This window comes from Hyperoodon ampullatus (genome assembly GCF_949752795.1).
Source record: "Hyperoodon ampullatus genome assembly, chromosome: 4".
Taxonomy (NCBI): domain Eukaryota; kingdom Metazoa; phylum Chordata; class Mammalia; order Artiodactyla; family Ziphiidae; genus Hyperoodon; species Hyperoodon ampullatus.
The window spans coordinates 111,846,600-111,870,245 of record NC_136917.1 but is presented as its reverse complement, the minus strand read 5'-3'; the positions used below and the strand labels follow the sequence as shown (position 1 = coordinate 111,870,245).

Sequence of the window (23,646 nt, the reverse complement as noted above, 5' to 3'; positions counted from 1 at the left end):
TGTTTTTTTCCACTTAGCAGAACATTTTGAACAATTTTCAATGTCAGGACATGTAGATCTACCCTGTCCTTTTTAATCATGGAGCTGCTTTTTCTGTATGCTAAAGGGTTTTGGGTAAAACCACTGTTCCTGAGCTGTTGGACTTCTAGGGGAGGTATTGGATACAGATGGTTGAGCAGATTTTTCTCTAGTTTTTGGCCTTAGACAATTTGTGATAGGGGAGGACAGAAAATGCTTCTTTCTTCATTATCCCCAGGAATTTAGGTAAAGAAAACGAGACAAAACCAAAAAAAAAAAAAAAAAAAGTTTCAATTTAGTGGATCAAGAGGTAAAATTTGGATTTAGGGTTAACATGAAAGACTTAGTATGAAATAACTATAGAAATGGAGACATATGGTTAAAGAGAAGGATAAATCTGATGATACCCTTTTTCTCCTCCTACCTGAAGGGGCCATGATGAGAGGCATGACTTGACAGAATTTGCATTTTCCAGGGTTGTCTACTGTTCTTTGCTTCATTACTGTACATAGATCTGATTATTCAGTTTTTCAGTAAATTCGTCAAGCTGTTAATGAACCCTCTGTTTGCCTGCCATTGTTCTACAGGCTTTTTGTAGTTCTTTTATTCTTCCAAACAACCCTTGCTGTCCTCCTTTTTAGAAGAGGTGGGTGATAGGTGAGGATTGAGGGTTACCACACTTAAGTAACTTTTCCAGGCACCCAGGAGAGCTGAGGTGGAAAAGGGGCAACAGACTTGGAATGTTTTGAAATAAGACCTTTGCTACTTGGTAAAAATCACACTCAGGAAGAAGAAAGAGCTTTCCCCAGTCTAACACTGGGGGATTGCTCCACCTCGGGTTTTTTTTTTTTTTTAAATAACAGATTATTAAGATATAATCACATGTTATACAATTCACCCATTTACCATATACAATTCAATGACTTTTAGTATATTCACAGAATTGTGCAGCCCTCATTAAGTCAATTTTAGAGCATTTTCATCACCCTCAAAGGAAACTCAGTACCCAATAGCAGTCACTTCCCATTTTCCCCAAGCAGCACCCCCCTCACCGACCTAAGCAACCACGAATCTATTTTCTGTCTATAGATTTGCCTATTCTGAACATGTCATATAAATAGAATCATACAGTATGTGGCCTTTTTGTCTGGTTTCTTTCACTTAGCCTAATGTTTCCAAGGTTCATCCATGTTGTAGCATGTATCGGTACCTCCTTCCTTTCAAGAGTTGTTTTGATTTAATTTCTTTTTATTGTGGCAAAATACACGGAACATAAAATTTTCATCTTAACCATTTTTAAATTTACAGTTCAATTAAGTGCATTCATAATTTTGTACAACCATTGCCTCCATCCATCTCTAGAATTCTTTTCGTCTTGCAGAATTGAAACTCTATAGCCGTTAAATAATAGCTCCACATTCCCCCCTCCCCCAGGCCCTGGCCATCACTATTCTACTTTCTATGATTTTGAGTACTCTAAATTACATCATTCCTTTTTATTGTTGAATAATATGCCATTATATGGATCCACTTCAGTTCTTAATTCTTCAATTTATAAGCTCTTTTTTATACCTAGGATCCACAGGGTTAAGGAAGCTTTTATACTCACAAGGAAACTTGATGCATTTGAAAAGTGATTTAAATATGTGTTTTGAAAACAAATTGAATAATAATAAAAAGGTAAAACATACATTTGAAAAGAAATTCAAATATATATCTCTAAAAGAAGAGAAGTCACAGTAAACTAGGTAAAGTATATATTAGAAAAGTCCTATATTTAAGAAGAAAGGGAGTGATAGTATTCCTTCAAAGGTTCTTAACCTTTAGCATTTGTGACATCAAGGTGTTTTCGGTGTTTTTTAATTAAGGTGTTGATTTCCCTGTCTTTTTTCCTCTGGCTGCTTTTACGATTTTGTATTTATCACTGGTTTGCCCACATTTGATTTTGATGGGCCTTAGTCTAGTATTTAAAAAAATTTTTATTTTTTCATTAATCTTTATCCTGTTTGGAGTTCATTTAAAGCTTCTTGGGTTCCATGGGTTTATAGTTTTCATCAAATTTGGAAGAATTTTTTGGCCACTTTTTTCTCAAAATTTTTTTCTGTCTCTTCCCTTTCTCTTCTTCTGAGAGTTTATTAATAGGGATGCTAGATTACTTAATATTATCCCTCAAATAAGGAAGCTCTTTTCATTTATTTTCCAGTATTATTTCCCCTTCTGCTTCATTTTGGATTGATTCTCCTGCTGTATTTTCAAGTTCAGTGATACTTTTTTCCTGTAGTATCTAATGTGACGTAAATTTAATTCAGTGAAATGTTCAGTTCAGATATTGTATATTTCATCTCTAGAAGTTCTGTATTGTTCTTTTTAAAAAATCTCCCATTTTTCTCTGTGAATTGTATTTCAGTAAAGCTGTTACCAAACAAAAAGCTTCTATTCTGCTCCTCTTTATTTTTTCCTTTTCATTCTTGATTATATGGAACATGTTTATAATATGTGTTTTCATGTCCTTATATGCTAATTCTGTCATCTCTATCATTTCTGGTTTTGTACACCTTGACTGATTTTTCTACTTTTTGCATGTTTAGTAATTAATTATTTGGATTGTGTTTTGTTTTTTTGTTTTTTAAATTTATTTATTTTTGGCTGCGTTGGGTCTTCCTTGCTGTGTGCGTGCTTCTCATTGCGGTGGCTTCTCTTGTTGCAGAACACGGGCTCTGGGCAACTACTGAAGTGGGCTTCAGTAGTTGTGGTGTGTGGGCTCAGTAGTTGTGACTCACGGGCTCTAGAACGCAAGCTCAGTAGTTGTGGTGCACGGGCTCCGTTGCTTCACGGCATGTGGGATCTTCCTGGACCAGGGATGGAACCCCTGTGCCCTGCATCGGCAGGTGGACTCCCAACCACTGCGCCACCAGGGAAGTCCTGATAATAAGTATTTTGAACTTTGTGTTGTTGTGTGCTGGGATTTGTGTTTCTTTAAAGAATGTTGAATTTTGTTCTGGCAAGTAGTTAAATTCCTTGTGGATCAGTTTGGTCTCTTTAGGGATTGTTTTTAAGCTTTGGAAGAGAAGGTCTAGAGTAGCCCCGTTCTTAAGCCTTGACTTTTCTAGAGTTGGGAAAGGATGCATAGTTGCAATAGCACACCATTATATAGTATTTACACCATACAGAGACAATACATGTTAATAATCTTTAGATTATAGATAATAGTAAAATGTAGTAAAAGTTTTAGGAAGCAGTGAGGTCTGAGTATTTATTACCTTTGTTTTGTTTTTTTAATTAGATGTTGGGGGTAGGAGTTTTTTTATTAATTATTATTATTATTTATTTTTGCTGTGTTGGGTCTTCGTTTCTGTGCGAGGGCCTTCTCTAGTTGTGGCGAGCGGGGGCCACTCTTCATTCCGGTGCGTGGGCCTCTCACTATCGCGGCCTCTCTTGTTGTGGAGCACAGGCTCCAGACGCGCAGGCTCAGTAGCTGTGGCTCACGGGCTTAGTTGCTCCACAGCATGTGGGATCCTCCCAGACCAGGGCTCAAACAAGTGTCCCCTGCATTAGCAGGCAGATTCTCAACCACTGCGCCACCAGGGAAGCCCCCTGTTACTTTTGTTTTTAATGTAATTCATTTAATTGTAAGTTTATATACTGTAACATAATAGCTGTGTTTTACAACTGGCTCACAGAGTTCTTGAAGATTTCACTTACCAGTATGAGCTGGCTCCGTTGTCTCTCTGTGTGGGCTCATTTGAGCTTCCTCATAGGGTGGTGGCTGGTTTCCAAGAATGAGTATCCTGACAGAAGCTGTATTGTCTTTCACAGTCTAGCTTTGGAAGTTATATAGTGTCACTTCTGCCATACTCTGTTGGTTGAATTAGTTACAAAGGCCTGTGGGGGTTCAAGGGGAAGGAACATGGATCCCACCTTTCAGTGCAGGAGTGTCAGCATCACATAGGAAAAACATATGGGATGGAATATATATATGTCTGGCTACCTTTGGTAAATAAAATCTCCTCAGATTCAGACTTGACTTTTTGTTATTATTCTTATTTTAATTACAGATAAACAGTGTAGAACTCTGTCTCAAATGCATTTTGATAAATACAAATATACATTATCTTAATACTATATAAATGTGGACTTTACAAAATCAATTAAAGATATTATAAAATATAGCCAGAGTATATAAAAATAAGATACAATTTTTTAAAAAGACCCGGGAAACGTATCAAATATTATACCTTTAAACCATATCCAGAAAGTTCAAATTGAAATCTGCCTTAAATTCATTTTTTCCAGTTTACCCCAGACCATTTTATAAAAGACATCGATTAATATATATAATTATTACACACTGCAATTAATATCCTAACATCAAAGCTACTTAGTTATTTTACATTTTTTTAAATTGAAGTATAGTTGATTTACAATGTTGTATTAGATTCCGGTGTACAGCAAAGTGATTCAGTCATACATATACATTTTTTTTTTCGGATTTTTTTCCCTTATAGGTTATTACAAAATACTGAGTATAGTCCCCTTGCTATACAGTAGGTCCTCATTGTTTATCTGTTTTATATATAGTAGTTTGTATCTGCTAATCCCAAACTCCTAATTTATTCACACCATGCCCCCCCCCCGACCTTTCCCCTTTGGTAACCTTAAGTTTGTTTTCTAACTCTGTGAGTCTGTTTCTGTTTTTGTAAATAAGTTCATTTGTATCACATTTTAGATTCCACATATAAGTGATATCATATGATATTTGTCTTTGTCTGACTTACTTCACTTAGTATGATAATCTCTAGGTCCATCCATGTTGCTGCTAATGACATTATTTCATTTTTTTTTTATGGCTGAGTATAAAGCTACTTAGTTTTAGTGAAAAAATCACATTTTTTCATGGAATCAAATATGCCATTCCCCAAATTCCCATTTTTGCATTCTGTAATGACTGCCTATTATACAGGGTAAAAAGTTTTATCCAACAAACTTTCCATTTTCATTTTATGCTCTTAAAAAAAGAATCACCTTTTGACGTTTAAAACAACATGCCCCAATTTGGAATGAATATTTAAAAACAAGGGCACTAAGATTAAAAAATAAGTCTTTTAAAAGAAGAGGAAGTTCTGCCCTTTACCTGGGTTTCTGTTGTTAGACAAGATTTGAAACTGCCTCTTAAATCTATTTATTTTTCTTTTTAAGACTCTCCTCCTTGACTTGTGTCTTATTTTTATCTGCCTAAGCTTAAATATCTTCTTTTGAGCTTAAACCCTCAAAAACATTGGCTGTAGGTTATCTTCCCAAACAGAGAATTCTTGAGACCCTGAGATCTATGAACATGGATTTGTTGTTGTTTTTAATTCATTACAGATGTTTAACACACGTAGAGAATCATAAGCTTGATAAATTTCACAAACTGAAGTCACCTATATAACCGTCACTTAGATCAAGAAACTATATTACTAGGACCCCCAGAAACCTCTCTGTGCTCCCTCCCACTGGCAACCCCTTCCCCCCACCAAGGATAACCACTATCTTGACTTCAGTATAGATTGGTTTTGCCTGAACATTGTGTTTAATTTAACTGATTTAAAATATGTTTGTAATATTCCAGAGGTTTTTCTCTTTTTCCTTTTTTTAAGATGAATTATTTTATCTGTAAAACAGATTCTTATACAGATTTTTAAAAATCTGTTTATAGTGGCACATATTTATATTTCAGCATCTACTCTGTGCTTTCTTCTAGATTAAAATTCTTTATTTAAAATATGATAATTCTTCTACCTCCTTGATCCTTCATAACCTAGGCCTAGAGGAGGAAGCCTGAGTAGAGAAAGTAACTATTATGTATTTACATTTTATGGTACACAAAAAATTAAAACTCAAACAGTGAAGGTGTTAATTCAGTGAAAGATTTTTACTGAGAAGTTTTTGGTCTATTTAACATGTTGGGACAGCAACCAATGGCCTGATTTCTAGGGTATATCCTCTTAAGGGCTCAGAGACTTTAGTGATAATGCTGGCAAGTCTTAATCTCATATTGTGGCAATTTGATAGTTCACTTCATGGCATCTTCAGAAAAGGAAATAGTATGAGGTTTTAAGTATAGGAGCAGAATATGGAGGTTGTTAAGGTTTATTTGGGTACTGTTAAACTAAAACAGGAGAACAGCGAATTATTTTACCAGCAAAATGGATTTATCTGGGAGCAGGTAAGAACTGCAGTTTAGGACATGCAACTATGGCAAACCACATGCAAGTTCAGCAAGGCAAAGGAGAGGAAACTCTTTTATAGAGGAGAAGAGGAATTTGGGAGGGTCATTGGAGGAAACTGGGAGTTCAAAGTATAGTGGCTTTTCTTTGGCTGAGTTGTGACAGTCTGTCATTGTTTGTACTGTTGCCAGGCAAGGAGAAAATCTTCCTCCTGCTGGTGGTAGTAAGCTAGTGTCACTTCTATAGGAGATGCAAGGTAAGTCTCTTCCTGTTGGGATCTGTATTGATGCTGGGTAGTATGTCCAGGAGAGCTCTCCCTGCTGGCCTCCCAACTCCATTTTAGGAGGTTACCCTTTTAATTTTCATAGTACTCAGTTTTCCATGAGCCAGGTTTTTCACAGTAGTTACAGTCTTCCTCAGACCTAATGGAGGGACTGGTGCCTATATCTGTGTCCCTTCTTAGGCATGAGGGTTTCGTAGCTCTTGGGGGCTTTGCACTTGAGAAGCCTTCCAATTTAGTTTTTTTCATTGAGGGCCTTATGAGGTGTTCAAATCTCTCTTAGGTATCTGTGAGGAAGGCAATGAAAGATTTTGGTTTTCCTGTGTAAGCTTCATTCTTCCCGCAGATAACATGTTCATATTTCCCCCTGGTTTTCTTTTAGATGGCTCAAGATTTGATGGTTCTAGGAGCATTAAGAAAAAATTGTAATTGGGGTAATTGCGTGTATACCAGTTCTTTCTCTTATTTTATAGTTCAGGAATCATAATGGCTTGATATAAATGAACGAGTGTGGGACACCTTCTTTCCTAACTCTTGAGCTGTGATGCACTCGTAGAAAGTCATTGTAGCCTAAGGATGAAAGATGGCTACACAGAAAAAGGAGAGAAAAAACTTTAAGAGATGTGGAAGGGTAGCAGAGAGGTTGTATTGGCTCAATCCAGGATCTTTCTGAACCGACGAAAACCTTTCTGTATTGAGCATAACTCAAGGATGGAGCTTCAAGGTGGACTCTTCCTTGGCAGTAGTGAGAGTAGGGTAGGGTGGGGAAGGATGGTAAGGAGGAGGGCAAGAAAGTGAGCCATCAAGGGCTCTTACCACATGCACGCTGAGTCCTTGCTGCACATCCAGCTGAGCAAACCCTGAAGTTTGTGGAAATAAGGCCATAGACATGGAATTTTTTGAAATATGAACTTTACTGTTTACTTAAAAAAATACATAATGGGAAGAAAAGAACAGAGCATTCACTAGCTAGAAGAGTCCCTGGCTACTTCACCTTAGTTTTTAACACTTCAGTTTTAGATATTCTTTTTTCACATGAGTGCAATTCTAAGACTTATACCCCACCCCCATCCCGGGAAAGTTTTTTTTGTATCGATAGGGGGAAGTCCTTATATAATGTAAAAACTTACAGTATATGTTTGAAGAGTGATTCAAGTATACATCCTGAAAAGGGGAGAATAACAGTAAATAAGATGAATGTATACATTTGAAAAGAGATTTCAAATATACATTTTTCTAGCTACAAGGTTAACAGGAGACAGGATAAAGTATAGATCTAAAAAGAGGTTTGAATATTAATATGAAAATATTTAAACTTTTAGAAATGATCAAAACCCAACTCTTGCCCTCAGAGTGTTTTTGCTTTAATGGGAAAGTAAGAGATAATAAATGCAGTCCCAGTTTCTTTATATTAAATAGTAATTACCTAATAGTATTGCTCTAAAGGGTGAAAAGATGTATTCTGGCATATAGTAGATACCCAATACATGATAGTTTCCCTTATTTTATGGGTTGCTTGCTTATTAATAACTGCTAATTGGCAGAGTGTGATAAGTGCTGTAGAGAGATGCGATCTTGCTATAGGAACATAGAGAAAGAAAAGATGACTTTAAACTGGGAGAATTAGCAGAATTTCATGAAAAAGTAGTTTTGAGATGGGTCTTGACGAAATGAGTACAATTTGCTGTGTGGAAATTGGGGTCAAGGGCATTCTGGGGAGAAAGAATAGCATGAGCAAAGCTGTGGAGGCAGGAAGGCACATGTCCTGGGAGTGGTGATCTGGTTTCCTTGGTGAATTCCTGGTGTCAGTATCTTTAGGTCTTTCCCATGGAGCTGGTCAGTTTCCCCGGTCCAGAGTCTTGTGAGCTCCTGCCTGGAGGGAGAGCTCTGGCTGCCTGTGTTCTGAGAGCTGGTGAGAAGAGGCTGGTTTCTCCGCATACAGTAAGCCTGTATTCACATCATTCTTATGGCTCAGGCACAGTACTGTGTCTCACCTGTGCCTGTTTTGCCTTTTCCAGAGAAGTCTCCAGTCTTCTTCTGAGGTAGAAGGAGGACAGTTACCCTTGAGTTTGGAGTGGGGTAGGGGTCTAGGGATTAAATTGTTTTGAACCAGTTCTGTTTATTTTAGAACCTCCCTTTTTTCCATCTCCAGAGCTACTGGTGCCCTGATTCTTGAGCCATTTAATAAGCATTTGGTGTTGTAAGTAGGATTGGTTCCTGGTTTTATATATTACTTATTTAGGATTTAGCTTTCAGGTATGCTAAATTGGTTATTGCTTATCCATTTATCCTTCTAGCTTCAGATATTTTGTTTGCAGTTGTCACCTCTTCTTTTCTGTCTGCCCTGTTGTAGTTTTTAATGGGATTTCAGGACCAAGTGAAATTAGATCTATGTTTCAATATGCCATCTTCACCCTGAACCCGAGGTTTCTTTATTTCCTTATCACATTATAGTTAGATTCATTGCTTTAGTGAGAAGCTCCCTCTTTAAAAATCCTATGCTAATTATGAATTGACCAAGTGAGATAAAATACTATTGTTATATTTTCTTCTGACTTGCTAAGAGCCAAAGAAACATCAGAGGACCAGGAACGTTTTAAAGTCTCTGGAAAAATTGAAAGAATTCTGCTGCGATTCTGCCCTTCCTCAAAATAGAGTCCAGACAGAGTCTCTTCAGAAGAGATTTGCAGTTCTGCCAAAATGTACTGATTTTGATGATATCAATCTTCTACGTGCAAAGAATGCAGTTTCTTCTGAAGATTCCAAATCTCAAACTAGTCAAAAGGTATGTAACTCTTATATAGATGAATATCCAGTTACTTAGAACTGTAGGTTCTGAAGTGCCTTTAGGTTTGTGGGTTCACTCAGGGCACTGGTTCCCAAACTTGGCTGATCATCCAAATTAGCTGAGGGAGCTTTTGCTTTTTAGTTTTAGTTTTTTTTTTTAATTCTTGGAGATTGTGATTTACTATGTATTAAGGCAGGATGAATTGGTTTTATTAAAACAACACAAAACCAAGAAAACCTCCCAGAAGATTCTGATGTACAGCCTGGATTAGGAGCCACTGACTTGGGGGGATTCTTTATTAATAATTAATACAAGCACAGTTTCTTATAGTCCTCCTTATAGTTTCCATGATTAGTCTGGAAAATCACAGTGAATAATTTATAGAGATGTTTTGAGGTTTTTAGTTGAAAGCTTGGCTGATATAATAAATTCAGAGTTTAACCAAACGTATATGGCTTTCTTACTTCTTCCACTGTTTTGTGATTATTAGTATTTTTCACCATTGCAGAATCAGGGAATTTAATTCTTGATCCATCATTGAAATCTGTAATTCAGAATTAGTGGTTCTCAGCCCAGCTTTAAATTAGAATCACCTTACTGTCATAATTTTGTATGGTGACAGTTAGTTACTGGACTTATGATCACTTCATAATGTATTTGACTATCAGATCACTATGTTGTACCCCTGAAACTAACATAATATTGTATGTCAACTATACGTCAATAAAAAAAATACTGATAGTAAGAACCCTTCTTCAGAATCATGTTTAGTTAGTTTTCATGAAAAACTGGGCATGGATATCGTTTAAAGGCTCTCATTTTAATGTGTAGCCATGATCGAAAATGATGGAATTAGAGAACTAGTTCTTTATTTTTTTTTATGAGTCATTTAAATCTAATGAACACTAGGGATTCGTTACTCAGATAAATACTCAGACCAACACAATTTTGTATCTAATTTTCAGAAGTTCACACTCCTTCCCACAAAGTCCAGATTCATGAACTCCTCCTTCAGCCAGGCCATAAGATCCATTGACTTATTTTACATCATCAGAAAAAAAGTTGCTTTGTTTTTATTTTTAATCTTTTTTTAATACTTAGAAGCAGTTCACCTGGGTGTAGTGGTCATAATCAAAAAGTTTGTCTGTGTATGTTTACTTTATTAATTGGAGAATTTATCCTAGGGTCTCATGAGATTTACTGTTGGTTTATACATAAAATGACCAACTTGGCATTTCTGATTCACAGCACATTAGAAGTAACCAGTTAGAAGGGACACCTAGAAATAGGTCCTGAAATTCCCATTTTATTATTCTGATCATCCTCAATTGTCAAGATAAAGTTAAATTGAGTTCAGAATGCTGTCTCTGGGAATATGAAAAAGAGTATATCTGAGAAATATTTTCACCCAAATGGTGGGGGAAAAAGTTGCTTAATACTCAAGTATTCAGATTGACTTGTTTATTCGTATCCCATATGCTTAAAACTATCTGCTGGATTCCTACTTTCATTCCATATATGAATAAGGTATAAAGTAAGAACTTTCTTTTTCCAGGAAATATATTTTTTTAAGTATTCATTAAGTTTTGCAATATGTGGTTTTCCTGAATTTTAGATAACAGTCATGGAAACGAAGTAGAAAATCCATCATAATTAAAAGCAAATGCATTCTCCAATCTGGTATATTGACCCACTTTTCTCCTGCCATGCCTCTCCATACCTTACCAGGTCTCACTACTGATCTTTGGAGGTTTGCTTGGCTTCGCTATTCAGATAAACTGTGTCTCTACCTGCTATTCCAGCTAAGCTGAATTTTTTAAACCTTTAGCAACTGCAACTGCAAAGAACGTCTTTCTGGGCTTTCCTTTGACAGCAGTCCCCTCCCTGGGCCATATAAGACATTTCTCTTTCTCTCTTCTCTGCCTCTGCTGGTCACCAGTCTTTTAGGCCATATTTTTAATTTCAGGGGTAGCTGGTAAGTTTTTTGATGTTGGCAGTGACCCAGTGACATTTAATTAGAAGCTGGATTTATCCTTTTGACACAAATAATTAATCAATAGTCAACTTAAGAAAGAAGTGAAAAATTTTATTTGAGCCAACCTGAGGATTATAACCTGGGAGATAGTCTCTCAGAGAGCTCTGAGAACTGTTCCAAAGAAGTAAAGGGGGAGGCCAGCATATATGTGATTTTGGTAAAGGGGGTATGTGCACTCAAGCACACATCTCGGTAGAAGGTTGCTGCTAGTCACAAGGAACAGACATCTTAGTTAATGATTTTAGTGCTTTTCTAAGTATGGGATGATGCAAGAATCCAGGTTTATAAAAAAATTTCTCCTGAAAATATCTAACTATCTGAGGGCAAGTTTCAAAAAGTGCCTCATCCTGATCTTCTTCCTGAATTCCTTTCAGGGTGTAATATAGGTCAGCAACCACAGTAGCTAATGACTTCATTCTTGTAGAATTGGTTGATGGGCAAACAGTCTTTATTTTGTAATCGGTTCCCTTTCGGTCTTAATTTCAATCAAGGTTTGGGAGGCATTTTGTGATCAATTTGTCCTATGGCGCTAGGAATACTCATTCTCAGGTCAGGCAAGGATTTTGTTGATAGGCCACTCACTGTGCTGTTACTGGACTAGGCCCTGTTAACAGTAGCCGAAAGCCTCTGAACCACCTGTCTTATAGTCTGTTACGGTCTAGAAAAAGATTCCCTCTTGTTGCTTCTTCCCATATCTAGGGTTACACTATTAAAATCACCGATCATATAGGACTGTATATTTTGTCAATCGTTTTAAGTCACCTAATCATTATTAATTTTATTGGAGGCTCAGTCATACATTTGGTAACGCAAGAAACAATTATATTATAAAATAGGCAGAATGTAAGTAATATAGCTAGTAACATTAATAAGGTCATAGGTAAGTATTTAAGCTAAGAAGACTTCCATTAGGTGCCCAGTGTCTCCCCAGGTCGTCTGACCGGTATGTTATGCACCAATGGCTATCTTTAAGGGAAATGGTATGTTGGCATTGTATATAAAGTTCACCATAGATGTCTGTGTGTACGAGGCGAGTGGTCCCTTAAAGGATTGAGAAAGAAATGTTAGCTTCCAAGGAGTTATAAGGCTGGCCCCAGAAGGAGGAAAATTGATCTTAATGGTTGAGCAGGTATTTCTGCTAAACCTAAGCATAAGGCAGATAGATGCACAATGCACACTGAAGGGGAGGGAGGGGGCCAAAATGGGGAGAGAAAAATTTTATGTTTAGATTTTTCTTGCCTTGCCTTAAAATATGAATTTTTATGTCATCAATTGTACAGATTTGTTTCATTTTACCTTAATAAGTCTCAGAAGCAAGGAATTTGCTCTAAGCTGTGAACTGGATTTAATTATGGTTTTCATATAGACAGGTGGATATCAGGAATACTAATGTTGAAAAAGTAACCTTGTGCTTTATGCTTTCCAAAAGCTGTTTCTCATCTCTCTTTACCAAACAAATTGTGATTCTTTCTTGGAATAAAGATTTTGGAATATACTATCTTTTAGACTGTACTTGGAAATTTAAACATTAAGTGCAGCTTTAGCTGCTGGCATGCTTGTTCAAAGTGGTTTTGCCTTACCGCTGAGGGAGACAGTTCGATGCCTGATGACTTTTTGTGCCTTATATATCTGGGAATAAAGAAAAGAAAATGGTTAATTATAATTGGTTTAATGAAATCCAATTTAAAGAGAAGTATAGAAAGCTTTTTTAGTTTAGGCTTTCAAAATTTGCTCAAATAATTATACAGTAGTTTAGTTTGGCTCACTTTTTTAAGTCATTTACTTTGAAAAAGTTCCAAACCTGCAAGAAAAGATGCCTAATATATGATATACTCTTATAAACTTTTCACTTGGATTCACCAGTTATTAGCTTTGTGCCAAATTTACATTCTGGAACTATTATTACAGTTAATACTTTTTAAACTATAAAAATCTTTTGGTTGCCAGGACAAGACACTCAGTCATTTTGGATCATCACATAGCAGTTATGAAAACTTACAGAAGACTTCTGATTCTAAACCGTCTAACAAACGGACCAAAAGCATCTACACCCCCTTAGAATTACAATACTTAGAAATGAAGCAGCAGCAGAAAGATGCAATTTTGTGTGTGGAATGTGGATATAAGTATAGATTCTTTGGGGAAGATGCAGAGGTAAGTTGTTTTCTCAGACACTGTTTCCTGGTTTTTTTGTCCAGCCTTAAATATTTTCCAATGTTTTTATTTCATTTTCTGACCACCTTATGGAAAAGCTAATGTGATCAATTACCTTCAAAAATACTTTCATTTAAAGTAAAAACTAAAAATAGACACAAGCAAACTTGGTGGATGCTAGATTTGTGGGGAAGGAAGTGAGGGGTCCCTATTGGAATGTTCGTGCTTATTCTCCATGGTGCTGGCCCAGTACCTCTCATCCATCGAAAGTCAATTGTGAATGAACCATCATCATGTAAGTATTCCTAATGAAGACTCAAACAAGAAAAAGAAAATTGAGATGTACAGAAATTCCTCTTTTTACCCTTAAATTATGAATTTTCATAGCCAGGAACATAGTTAAATCTCAGTGGAAGAGCACATTAACTCTGCCAACCACCAACAAGTGTGTGAGGTCTTACAGGTCTCTGTATATCAGCTGTCTTGCTATCTTAGTCTAAGTTGGGTTTGTATTTAATTTGGGGTGTTTGATGTAGGCCGAAGTTAAGAAGGTTAAAAGTAAATTTGAGCATTTAGGGGCAAGCTTAGGCTTGGTATTGCTGGTGGTGCTGTTGAAGTCATGAATGATTGTGATGATCCCTTAGTTTTAGGCCTAGTTAGTTAGTACATCTTCAGAGAGTGATGAGGTGGCTCGTCTGCCACCTCATGGATGGGGAGTGGAGACCTGGCCAACTTTTGTTCTTCTAGTGTCCTATGTCCTGTGGCAGGAAGGTGGTGTTCTCTAGTTCAGATGGCATGATGCTCTCTTCTGTGTCATGGAATTAGACTTTGAAACAGCATCCGCGTGTTTCCTGAGGACAGGAACCACGTGGTTGGCCTCTTATAGATGAAGGGGTGAAAGGAAGTGCTGTTCTCTGCCCTTCTCTCTAGGTTGAGTGCTAAATTCAGCCTTGACCACAGTAAAGACTGATGTCTTCTTGCCCTGCAGCGATGAACTAATACAGTTCAGAGACGGGTGGTATAGGGGAGTGAGAGTGGAGGAATGACTCCAATTCCATGGCTCCAGTGGGCAATATCTAAGCCCTGGGACTTTGTAGAAAAACGTAGGGAATCAGGTGGTGCTGCCCGATTCTGCATTCCTATCAATTCATGCATCATTAAGTAGCTAACCAGACCAGGGGGTTCTCTTCTCACTTCCTCAAAGATGCCCTCTGTCCAAGGAGGTTCATCATTTACGTATACTCCGTGGTATCTCCTAATTTTCAGTTATTTGCATGTGCTAAGTAGCAAATTCTTATTCTATTTCAGTCTCATGGTCTCTGTGTTGTGCAGGGAAAGCTCAGCACTTTTAAGGTTTTGATAGATCTAAGGACATAAAAGAAAACCTGTCATATTTTTCTGAGTTGTTTATAAATATAGATGTTGGCTTTGAGGTTAGGCCATGGACACTGTTAAAAAAAGATAAAACCATAGGCTTCTACACAGCGAATGTCTTTTAAACTTTTTATTGACATACCGCACAGAGAAGTGCACAAATCCTAAATGTATACCTTGATGGATTTTTAACAAAGTGAACAAACACTGCACAGGGAATCTAGAAGTAGAAATTTATTGATATTTTCTTCTTAAATTTTTTTAGATTGCAGCCCGGGAGCTCAATATCTATTGCCATTTAGATCACAACTTTATGACAGCAAGCATACCTACTCACCGACTGTTTGTTCACGTACGCCGCCTTGTGGCCAAGGGATATAAGGTCAGCTTTGGCTTCAACTTGTGGGAAAAGGGGATTAGAGTCTCTTCCAGAGAGGGAAATGTTTTCTAAGATGGTAGGCTATAACTGGTTTTGGAATTTGGTATTTTGGAGAAATTAAAATTTGTCATAATTATTGTCAGTATAGCTCCATGAGTTTTTAACATATTAGGTATTTAGGGTAAAAAGTTTTTTCAACTCTGTGATGGAGTGTTTCATAGTGATTTATCCACACTTGCAATGTCCTTGTGGTACTTATTACTTAAGCCCTACCTCTGGACATTGTCTACTAATTTGTTTATTTTAAATGTTTCAGAATTAACCTTTCAAAATCTGGAATTAATGTTTTGTTAACAAATTTTCTACCGTATTTGATATGCAGTATTTCTTACTTTTGTTGAAGGTGGGAGTTGTGAAACAAACTGAAACAGCTGCGTTAAAAGCCATTGGGGACAACAAAAGTTCACTCTTTTCCCGGAAATTGACTGCTCTTTATACAAAATCTACACTTATTGGAGAAGATATCCTTTTCAAATAGGAATTGTTTTTCTTAAATGTTACAAGGACTTTGTTTTAAATAGCATTTTTAAAAACTGTTCTTTGATTGGGTACCTTTTTGATGAGATGAGGCAGTATGGTTACCTTGACCTGTGATTAGTAAGGTACTGAAAAGAGAAGAGTTGATATTGGCTGGAAAGAAGCATTTTTCAAATGCCATAGTAAAAGGAGAGTTCATTGTATTTTAAGAGCAAGAAAAAAGAGAGCCTGATAAAAGATGATAGCAAGTTAGCAACTGATGTGAAATTGCATCTTTCCTAGGCCTTTGTGGGCAGTGGTTAGGTGCGTAGGGCTTACAAGCTCCTGTAGATCTTCCTAAAATGAGACCTAAAAAATAACTTATTTACTTCAAAATGTGAAAAGAAAACTACCAAGTTAACACACAGTTAACTGCTTATAAAACATAATAGTAGGTCATCTTCATTAATTGTTAGCATCATAAGAATTTTATTACTTTTGAAAATGGATTGTAAGCTTTCTCACTTGCAAGAACCCTCAGTATATGTAATGATTGCTCCCCAGTTTATGGTCATTGATAAATTCAATGAGTTACTTGAAGCAAAATGATTTTAACAGCAAAGTCATAAAATTCTATCAATTATTTAAAAACCAAATAATTATATATCAAATATGATAAGGAAGCATTTTGTTTACTGTGGAATGGGGTCAGGTCTCTCAGAATAAAAGAATGTAGGGATAAGGTCTTAAATGATACTGTGTGAAGGTATTGCTGTTATGGTTTATTACAGATGTGCTTATTTAGAGGCCTGCTTAGCTTCTACCCAAATTCTGAAGGCTGTTTTATTCCATTAATACCATGAATACAGAACAGTTATCACTCAGAGTGGACCCCAGACCATTAATAGCTCTGTGTTGTTCTAAACTGATCAGGCTGTAAGAATTTCGTAATTTTATTGTTTCTTTTGCCCGAACTTGAGTCTCTTTTTCAAAGCCTGCTTCTAAAACAGCACCCCTCCGTGCTTCTCTTGCTGCTGCTGTAGCTCTTATCTGCTGATGCCCAAAGTGGATGTTCCCAGACTGACCTTGTCCAAAATCAGCTTTCATCCCTGAGAATTTATGTAATGGACTTACTGCACACACACACACACACACACACACACACACGTATGTATGTTTCTGTTTTCTTTTTTGGTTTTCTTTTCTCATATCTTTTAAAAATTCTCTTGCTATGTCTGAGAGCTGTTAGGTACTTTAACGGAGGAAAGTAATTTACACTACTTCAGTGTATCCATGCTTTGACTTGTGGAATTAAACATCATGAGATTAAGGAGTCAAGGCTCAGCATTATCCAAGTAAAGCAGAGGGTTAAAAATTGGTGCTTCCACAGGATCTGAGGCATATCACAGGCCCTTTGGAAGTGAGACGGTAATAGTTGTCTGTTCTCATGAATCTTATATCTTAGGGAAGATAAGTCATGTAACTATGATCAGAATAAATCAGAAGAATAAATGCTGTATGGAAGAGTTTTGCATAAAGCAAAAATGCCCAGGAAAATGAACCATTATTTTAAGGGAGAAAAGCTAATGGGAATGTAGCATTTGTTTTTCTTTAATGATTATTACATGTAAATCCTTTAGTCAAGCTGGATGATGCTGTTAATGTCGATGAGATAATGACTGATACTTCTACCAGCTATCTTCTGTGTATCTGTGAAAATAAGGAAAATGTTAAAGACCAAAAAAAGGGGAACGTTTTCATTGGACTTGTGGTAAGTACTTTGTAGGTGAAGAATGAATGATAGGGACTTCCCTGCTGGCGCGGTGGTTAAGAATCCGCCTGCCAGTGCAGGGGACACAGGTTCAAGCCCTGGTCCATGAAGATCCCACATGCTGCGGAGCAGCTAAGCCCGTGAGCCACAACTGTTGAGCCTGCGCTCTAGAGCCCGCGAACCACAACTACTGAGCCTGTGCACCTAGAGCCTGTGGTCTGCAACAAGAGAAGCCACCGCAATGAAAAGCCCGTGCACCACAACGAAGAGTAGCCCCTGCTCGCCACCACTAGAGAAAGGCTGTGCACAGCAACGAAGATCCAACACAGCCAAAAATAAATAAATTAATTAATTAAAAAAAAAGAACGAATGATAGATGTTCAAGGAATCTTTAAATATGAGTAATCATGTATGGTTTATAATGAGGCTATCTGATGGGTTGTGTCCTCAAGTAATTATACTAGAAAAACATTTTCCTCCTAATTTTATATGTTAAATTACTAGTTATAATTTTCTCAGGTGGCTACTTGGCACTCTGTGCTGTGGAAGGATCCAGATAGTTTCTGTCCATGGGCTCTAGCAGTTTAGGGTTGAAGACAGACCCAGTGACAGGCATGCATGTGGACAGTGTACAGATAGCAGAATAAAAGTCAACACATGCATGGATAACAAAGGGTTTTACAAATTTCCTCTAGGGATTTGAAGTTAAACACAAATGATTATGGGATTGTCATATCTAGTTCAGAGGAAAGTTCGAGAGTTAAAGGGAAATGATAGCTGGCTAGTACAAAACTCTCTTTTTAATAAGGATTAGGAGTATTTATAACCAGTCTTCCAGGTGAGTATAATTTGTGAATCATAGTTTTATTGATCTTGCCTTATGGCAATTTGTGAGCAGATTTGCCCATTTATAGACTTACTTGGACTCTGCTTACAATCTTAGGCTTAAGGGCCCTTTGGAACTATTAGACTCCCTTGTTCTGTTAAGCACAAGTAGGACCCTTTGCCTAATAATAACTCATTCTCTTTGTTTTTTACAAACTTCTGCAACCAGCTACCATATCAACAAAAATTCTTACAACCCAGATGTCTCCAAAGTACCTTTTAATACCTCATTCTGACTGCATAACTTTGTGCTAACTTGACATTTGCTTAATCAGTAAGCCTTTCCTTCTGGGAGTTTGCATTACTGTTGGATGGCTCTAAATGATTTTTTTACCCTTGAGAAGCACTTTTTATCTAGCTGCAGGCAATTGAACCTACCTACAAATAGTAAGGTTACTTGCTTTTAAGCTTTATCAGATGTAATGTGCTATTTTATACTTACCTGGAACTCAGTCTAAGGAGCAGAGCTGATAGTATACAGCTCCTACTTTGTGCAGATAGACATACGCTCTGGCCTACTGCCAAAGTTAACCGTGGTGTATGAACAGGCATGCAAAAAGAAAAAAAAAAAAAAAGAAATGATAGTTTGCATCTCAGGCATTTTCTTGGGACCCATTCTTTACCTCACCAACCACTTTTGGGCTGATGATATCCAGAGGTCTGGTCCAGGCTGCACCTCTCTTCTGAGCTCCAGGCTCTTGCTTCCAACTCTTCATTGGACAAGGCACTCAAATTCAGTGTGGCTGAAATGGATCTCATCTTCCTTTACCCTATTCTTGCTGGGTTTTTCCCTGTTGTGGTGAGTGTCACATGTTCCCCAGTTACTACCTAGGAGTCATCCTTTGGATTCTGGTAGTTAGTCTGAAATCAAAGGCTTTTGTGTTGTAGTGCCACTGCCATCAGGCCCGCTACCTTCAGGCTGGGCAATGCACAGCTTTATACAGACTGACTATGGGTTTATCAATGTTACATATCACACAGAGTAGTAGATGTTGCAGGTTTTACGATGTAGACCATTTCTCTGATTTAAAAAAGCAGAGGGGAATTTATCTGGCTGATAAATTTATTACTTGAACTTCTGTTAATAGCTTTTTAAAAAATTTGGTTGTAGATTGGGAGATAAACTTATATATGTATGCTAATGTACTTACAGTCCAGCTATCTGGCCACTAAAGAAGGCCTCTGGGCTAGAATTAAGGAACTTCCTTGAGCCAAAAATGAGTGATTTTTTTAAAAGTTATAAAATAATCGAGGAAAAAAATGCATAAAACAGAAATTTACAGTGTAATATGAGACAACCAGCCAGCTAAGGAAATACAGCACTGCTCACAGAAGGGCCCCTTCCCTCTGGAGGTAACCATAATCCAGACTTTAAGGTGATAATTCCTTTGCTTTTAGATACAGTTTTACTACCTTAAAAAGTATATAAATGTAAATATATTGTATGTATCCTTTTGGGTCTTGCTTCTTTGTTTACCATTTTGTACATGGGATTTATCAGATATTACATGTGTTACCTTAGTAGTTTTCTTGTTGTCATTGCTACATTGTATTTCATTTTACAGTTTTTTCATTCTTGTGGATTCTTTGCAATTTTTGCTTGTACAAAGGATACACTATCAACCTTTTTGCACATGCCTTATATATGTGCCTGAGTTTCTCAAGGGTATATAGGTAGGGGAGGAATTGCTGAGTTATAAGATGTGGATGTTTTCAGCTTTCTTAGAAAATGTCAGGCAGTTTTCTGGAGAGGCTGTGTCAGTTGACTTTCCACCAGTCGTCCATGAGTGTAGGGACTGGTTGTTTTTCCTCCTGTTAGCTCATGCAGTCTGTAACTGGCCCCATCCCTTTCGTAATTGTCAGTAGTGAGTAAGAGTGTGGCTTGTGGAGTCAGACTACGTGAATCTTGCCTCCACCACTTTATTGCCCCTCGACCTTGAGTAAATTACTTAATCTTTTTCTTTTCTTCCAAACTATGATCTTTTCCAGGTTATCTTGGCTATTATTGGCTTGAGGTGATGGAGATGGCTTTTAGTTATCATAGTTGTTTCCCTGGATAAACTATGTACATATTATCAAGGTTTGTTATATTTGATTTGTTTGTGCAAAAATTATACTTTTTATTTCTTCAACGTCTTTATTGGAGTATAATTGCTCTACATTGGTGCGTTAGCTTCTGCTGTATAACAAAGTGAATCAGCCGTATGTATACATATATCCCCATATCCCCTCCCTCTTGCGTCTCCCTCCCACCCTCCATATCCCACCCCTCTAGGTGAACACAAAGCACCGAGCTGATCTCCCTGTGCTACGCGGCTGCTTCCCACTAGCTATCTGTTTTACATTTGGTGTGTATAGATGTCCGTGCCGCTCTCTCACCTTGTCCCAGCCCACCCCTCCCTCTCCCCATGTCCTCAAGTACACTCTCCATGTCTACGTCATTATTCCAGTCCTGCCCCTAGGTTCTTCAGAATCTTTTTTTATTTTTTAGATTCCATATATATGTGTTAGCATACAGTGTTTATTTTTCTTTTTCTGACTTACTTTACTCTGTATGACAGACTATAGGTCCATCCACCTCTCTACAAATAACTCAGTTTTGTTTCTTTTTATGGCTGAGCAATATTCCATTGTATATATGTGCCACATCTTCTTTATCCATTCATCTATCGATGGACACTTAGGTTGCTTCCATGTGCTGGCTATTGTAAATAGTGCTGCAATGAACATTGTAGTACATGACTTTTTGAATTATGGTTTTCTCAGGGTATATGCCCAGTAGTGGAATTGCTGGGTCGTATGGTAGTTCTATTTTTAGCTTTTTAAGGAACCTCCATACTGTCCTCCCTAGTAGCTGTATCAATTTACATTCCCACCAACAGTGCAAGAGGGTTCCCTTTTCTCCACACCCTCTCCAACATTTATTGTTTGTAGACTTTTTTGTTTTTGTTTTTGTTTTTGTTTTGTGGTACGTGGGCCTCTCACTGTTGTGGCCTCTCCCGTTGCAGAGCACAGGCTCCGGACGCGCAGGCCCAGCGGCCATGGCTCACGGGCCCAGCCGCTCCGCGGCTTGTGGGATCTTCCTGGACCGGGGCACAAACCCGTGTCCCCTGCATCGGCAGGTGGACTCTCAACCACTGCACCACCAGGGAAGCCCCCGTTTGTAGACTTTTTGATGATGGCCCTTCTGACCAGTGTGAGGTGATACCTCATTGTAGTTTTGATTTGCATTTCTCTAATGATTAATGATGTTGAGCATCCTTTCATGTGTTTGTTGGCAATCTGTATATCTTTGGAGAAATGTCTATTTAGGTCTTCTGCCCATTTTTCGATTGGGTTGTTTGCTCTTTTCATATTGACCTGCATGGGCTGCTTGTATATTTTGGAGATTAATCCTTTGTCAGTTACTTTGTTTACAAATATTTTCTCCCATTCTGAGGGTTGTCGTTTCGTTTTGTTTATGGTTTCCTTTGCTGTGCAAAAGCTTTTAAGTTTCATTAGGTCCCATGTGTTTATTTTTGTTTTTATTTTCCTTTCTGTAGGAGATGGTCAAAAAGGACCTTGCTGTGATTTATGTCATAGAGTCTTCTGCTTATGTTTTCTTCTAAGAGTTTTATTAGTGTCTGGCCTTACATTTAGGTCTTCAATCCATTTTGAGTTTATTTTTGTGTATGGTGTTAGGGAGTGTTCTAATTTCATTCTTTTACATGTAGCTGTCCAGTTTTCCCAGCACCACTTATTGAAAAGGCTGTCTTTTCTCCATTCTATATTCTTGCCTGCTTTATCAAAAATAAGGTGACCATATGTGTGCGGGTTTATCTTTGGGCTTTCTATCTTGTTCCATTGATCTATATTTCTGTTTTTGTGCCAGTACCATACTGTCTTGATTACTGTAGCTTTGTAGTGTAGTCTGAAGTCAAGGAGCCTGATTTCTCCAGCTCCATTTTTCTTACTCAAGATTGCTTTGGCTCTTCGGGGTCATTTTTGTTCTGGTTCTGTGAAAAATGCCATTGGTAGTTTGATAGGGACTGCACTGAACCTGTAGATTGCTTTGGGTAGTATAGTCCTTTTCACAATGTTGATTCTTCCAATCCAAGAACATGGTGTATATCTCCATCTGTTTGTATTGTCTTTAATTTCTTTCATCAGTGTCTTATAGTTTTCTGCATACAGGTTTTTTGTCTCCTTAGATAGGTTTATTCCTAGGTATTTTGTTTTTTTTGTTGTTGCAATGGTAAATGGGAGTCTTTCCTTAATTTCTCTTTCAGATTTGTCATCATTAGTGTATAGCAATGCAAGAGATTTCTGTGCATTAATTTTGTATCCTGATACTTTACCAAATTCATTGATTAGCTCTAGTAGTTTTCTGGTAGCATCTTTAGGATTCTCTATGAATAGTATCATGTCATCTGAAAACTGACAGTTTTACTTCTTTTCCAATTGGATTTCTTTTTTTCTTTTTCGTCTCTGATTGCTGTGGCTAAAACTTCCAAACTGTGTTGAATAATAATGGTGAGAGTGGGCAACCTTGTCTTGTTCCTGATCTTAGAGGAAATGGTTTCAGTTTTTCACCATTGAGAACAATGTTGGCTGTGGGTTTGTCATATATGGCCTTTATTATGTTGGGGTAAGTTCCCTCTATGCCTACTTTCTGGAGGGTTTTTTATCATAAGTGGGTGTTGAATTTTGTCAAAAGCTTTTTCTGCATCTATTGAGATGATCATATGGTTTTTCTCCTTCAATTTGATAATATGGTTTATCACATTGATTGATTTGTGTATATTGAAGAATCCTTGCATTCCTGGGACAAACTCCACTTGATCAGAGCGTATGATCCTTTTAATGTGCTGTTGGATTCTGTTTGCTAGTATTTTGTTGAGGATTTTTGCATCTATCTTCATCAGTGATAGATGGCCTGTAGTTTTCTTTTTTTGTGATATCTTTGTCTGGCTTTCGTATCAGGGTGATGGTGGCCTCGTAGAATGAGTTTGGGAGTGTTCCTCCTTCTCCTTTGTTTTGGAAGAGTTTTCAGAATGATAGGTGTTAGCTCTTCTCTAAATGTTTGATAGAATTCACCTGTGAAGCCATCTGGTCCTGGGCTTTTGTTTGTTGGAAGATTTTTAATCACAGTTTCCAATTTCAGTGCTTGTGATTGGTCTGTTTATATTTTCTGTTTCTTCCTGGTTCAGTGTTGGAAGGTTGTGCTTTTCTAAGAATTTGTCCATTTCTTCCAGGTTGTC

At 37.4% G+C, this 23,646-nt stretch overlaps 1 protein-coding gene across 2 annotated transcripts in view; it reads left to right on the top strand.

The window, feature by feature from the left end:
* MSH3 (mutS homolog 3) overlaps positions 1 to 23,646 on the top strand; it is a gene marked incomplete at both ends in the record, with an annotated part of 183,814 nt that overhangs the window by 2,066 nt on the left and 158,102 nt on the right. For both annotated transcript variants that reach the window (XM_079703083.1, XM_079703084.1), the window contains 5 exons: positions 9,069 to 9,289; positions 13,275 to 13,481; positions 15,121 to 15,237; positions 15,638 to 15,755; positions 17,376 to 17,521. In XM_079703083.1, the coding sequence (XP_079559209.1) occupies positions 9,069 to 9,289; positions 13,275 to 13,481; positions 15,121 to 15,237; positions 15,638 to 15,755; positions 17,376 to 17,521 (809 nt within the window). The remainder of the gene's footprint in view (positions 1 to 9,068; positions 9,290 to 13,274; positions 13,482 to 15,120; positions 15,238 to 15,637; positions 15,756 to 17,375; positions 17,522 to 23,646) is intronic.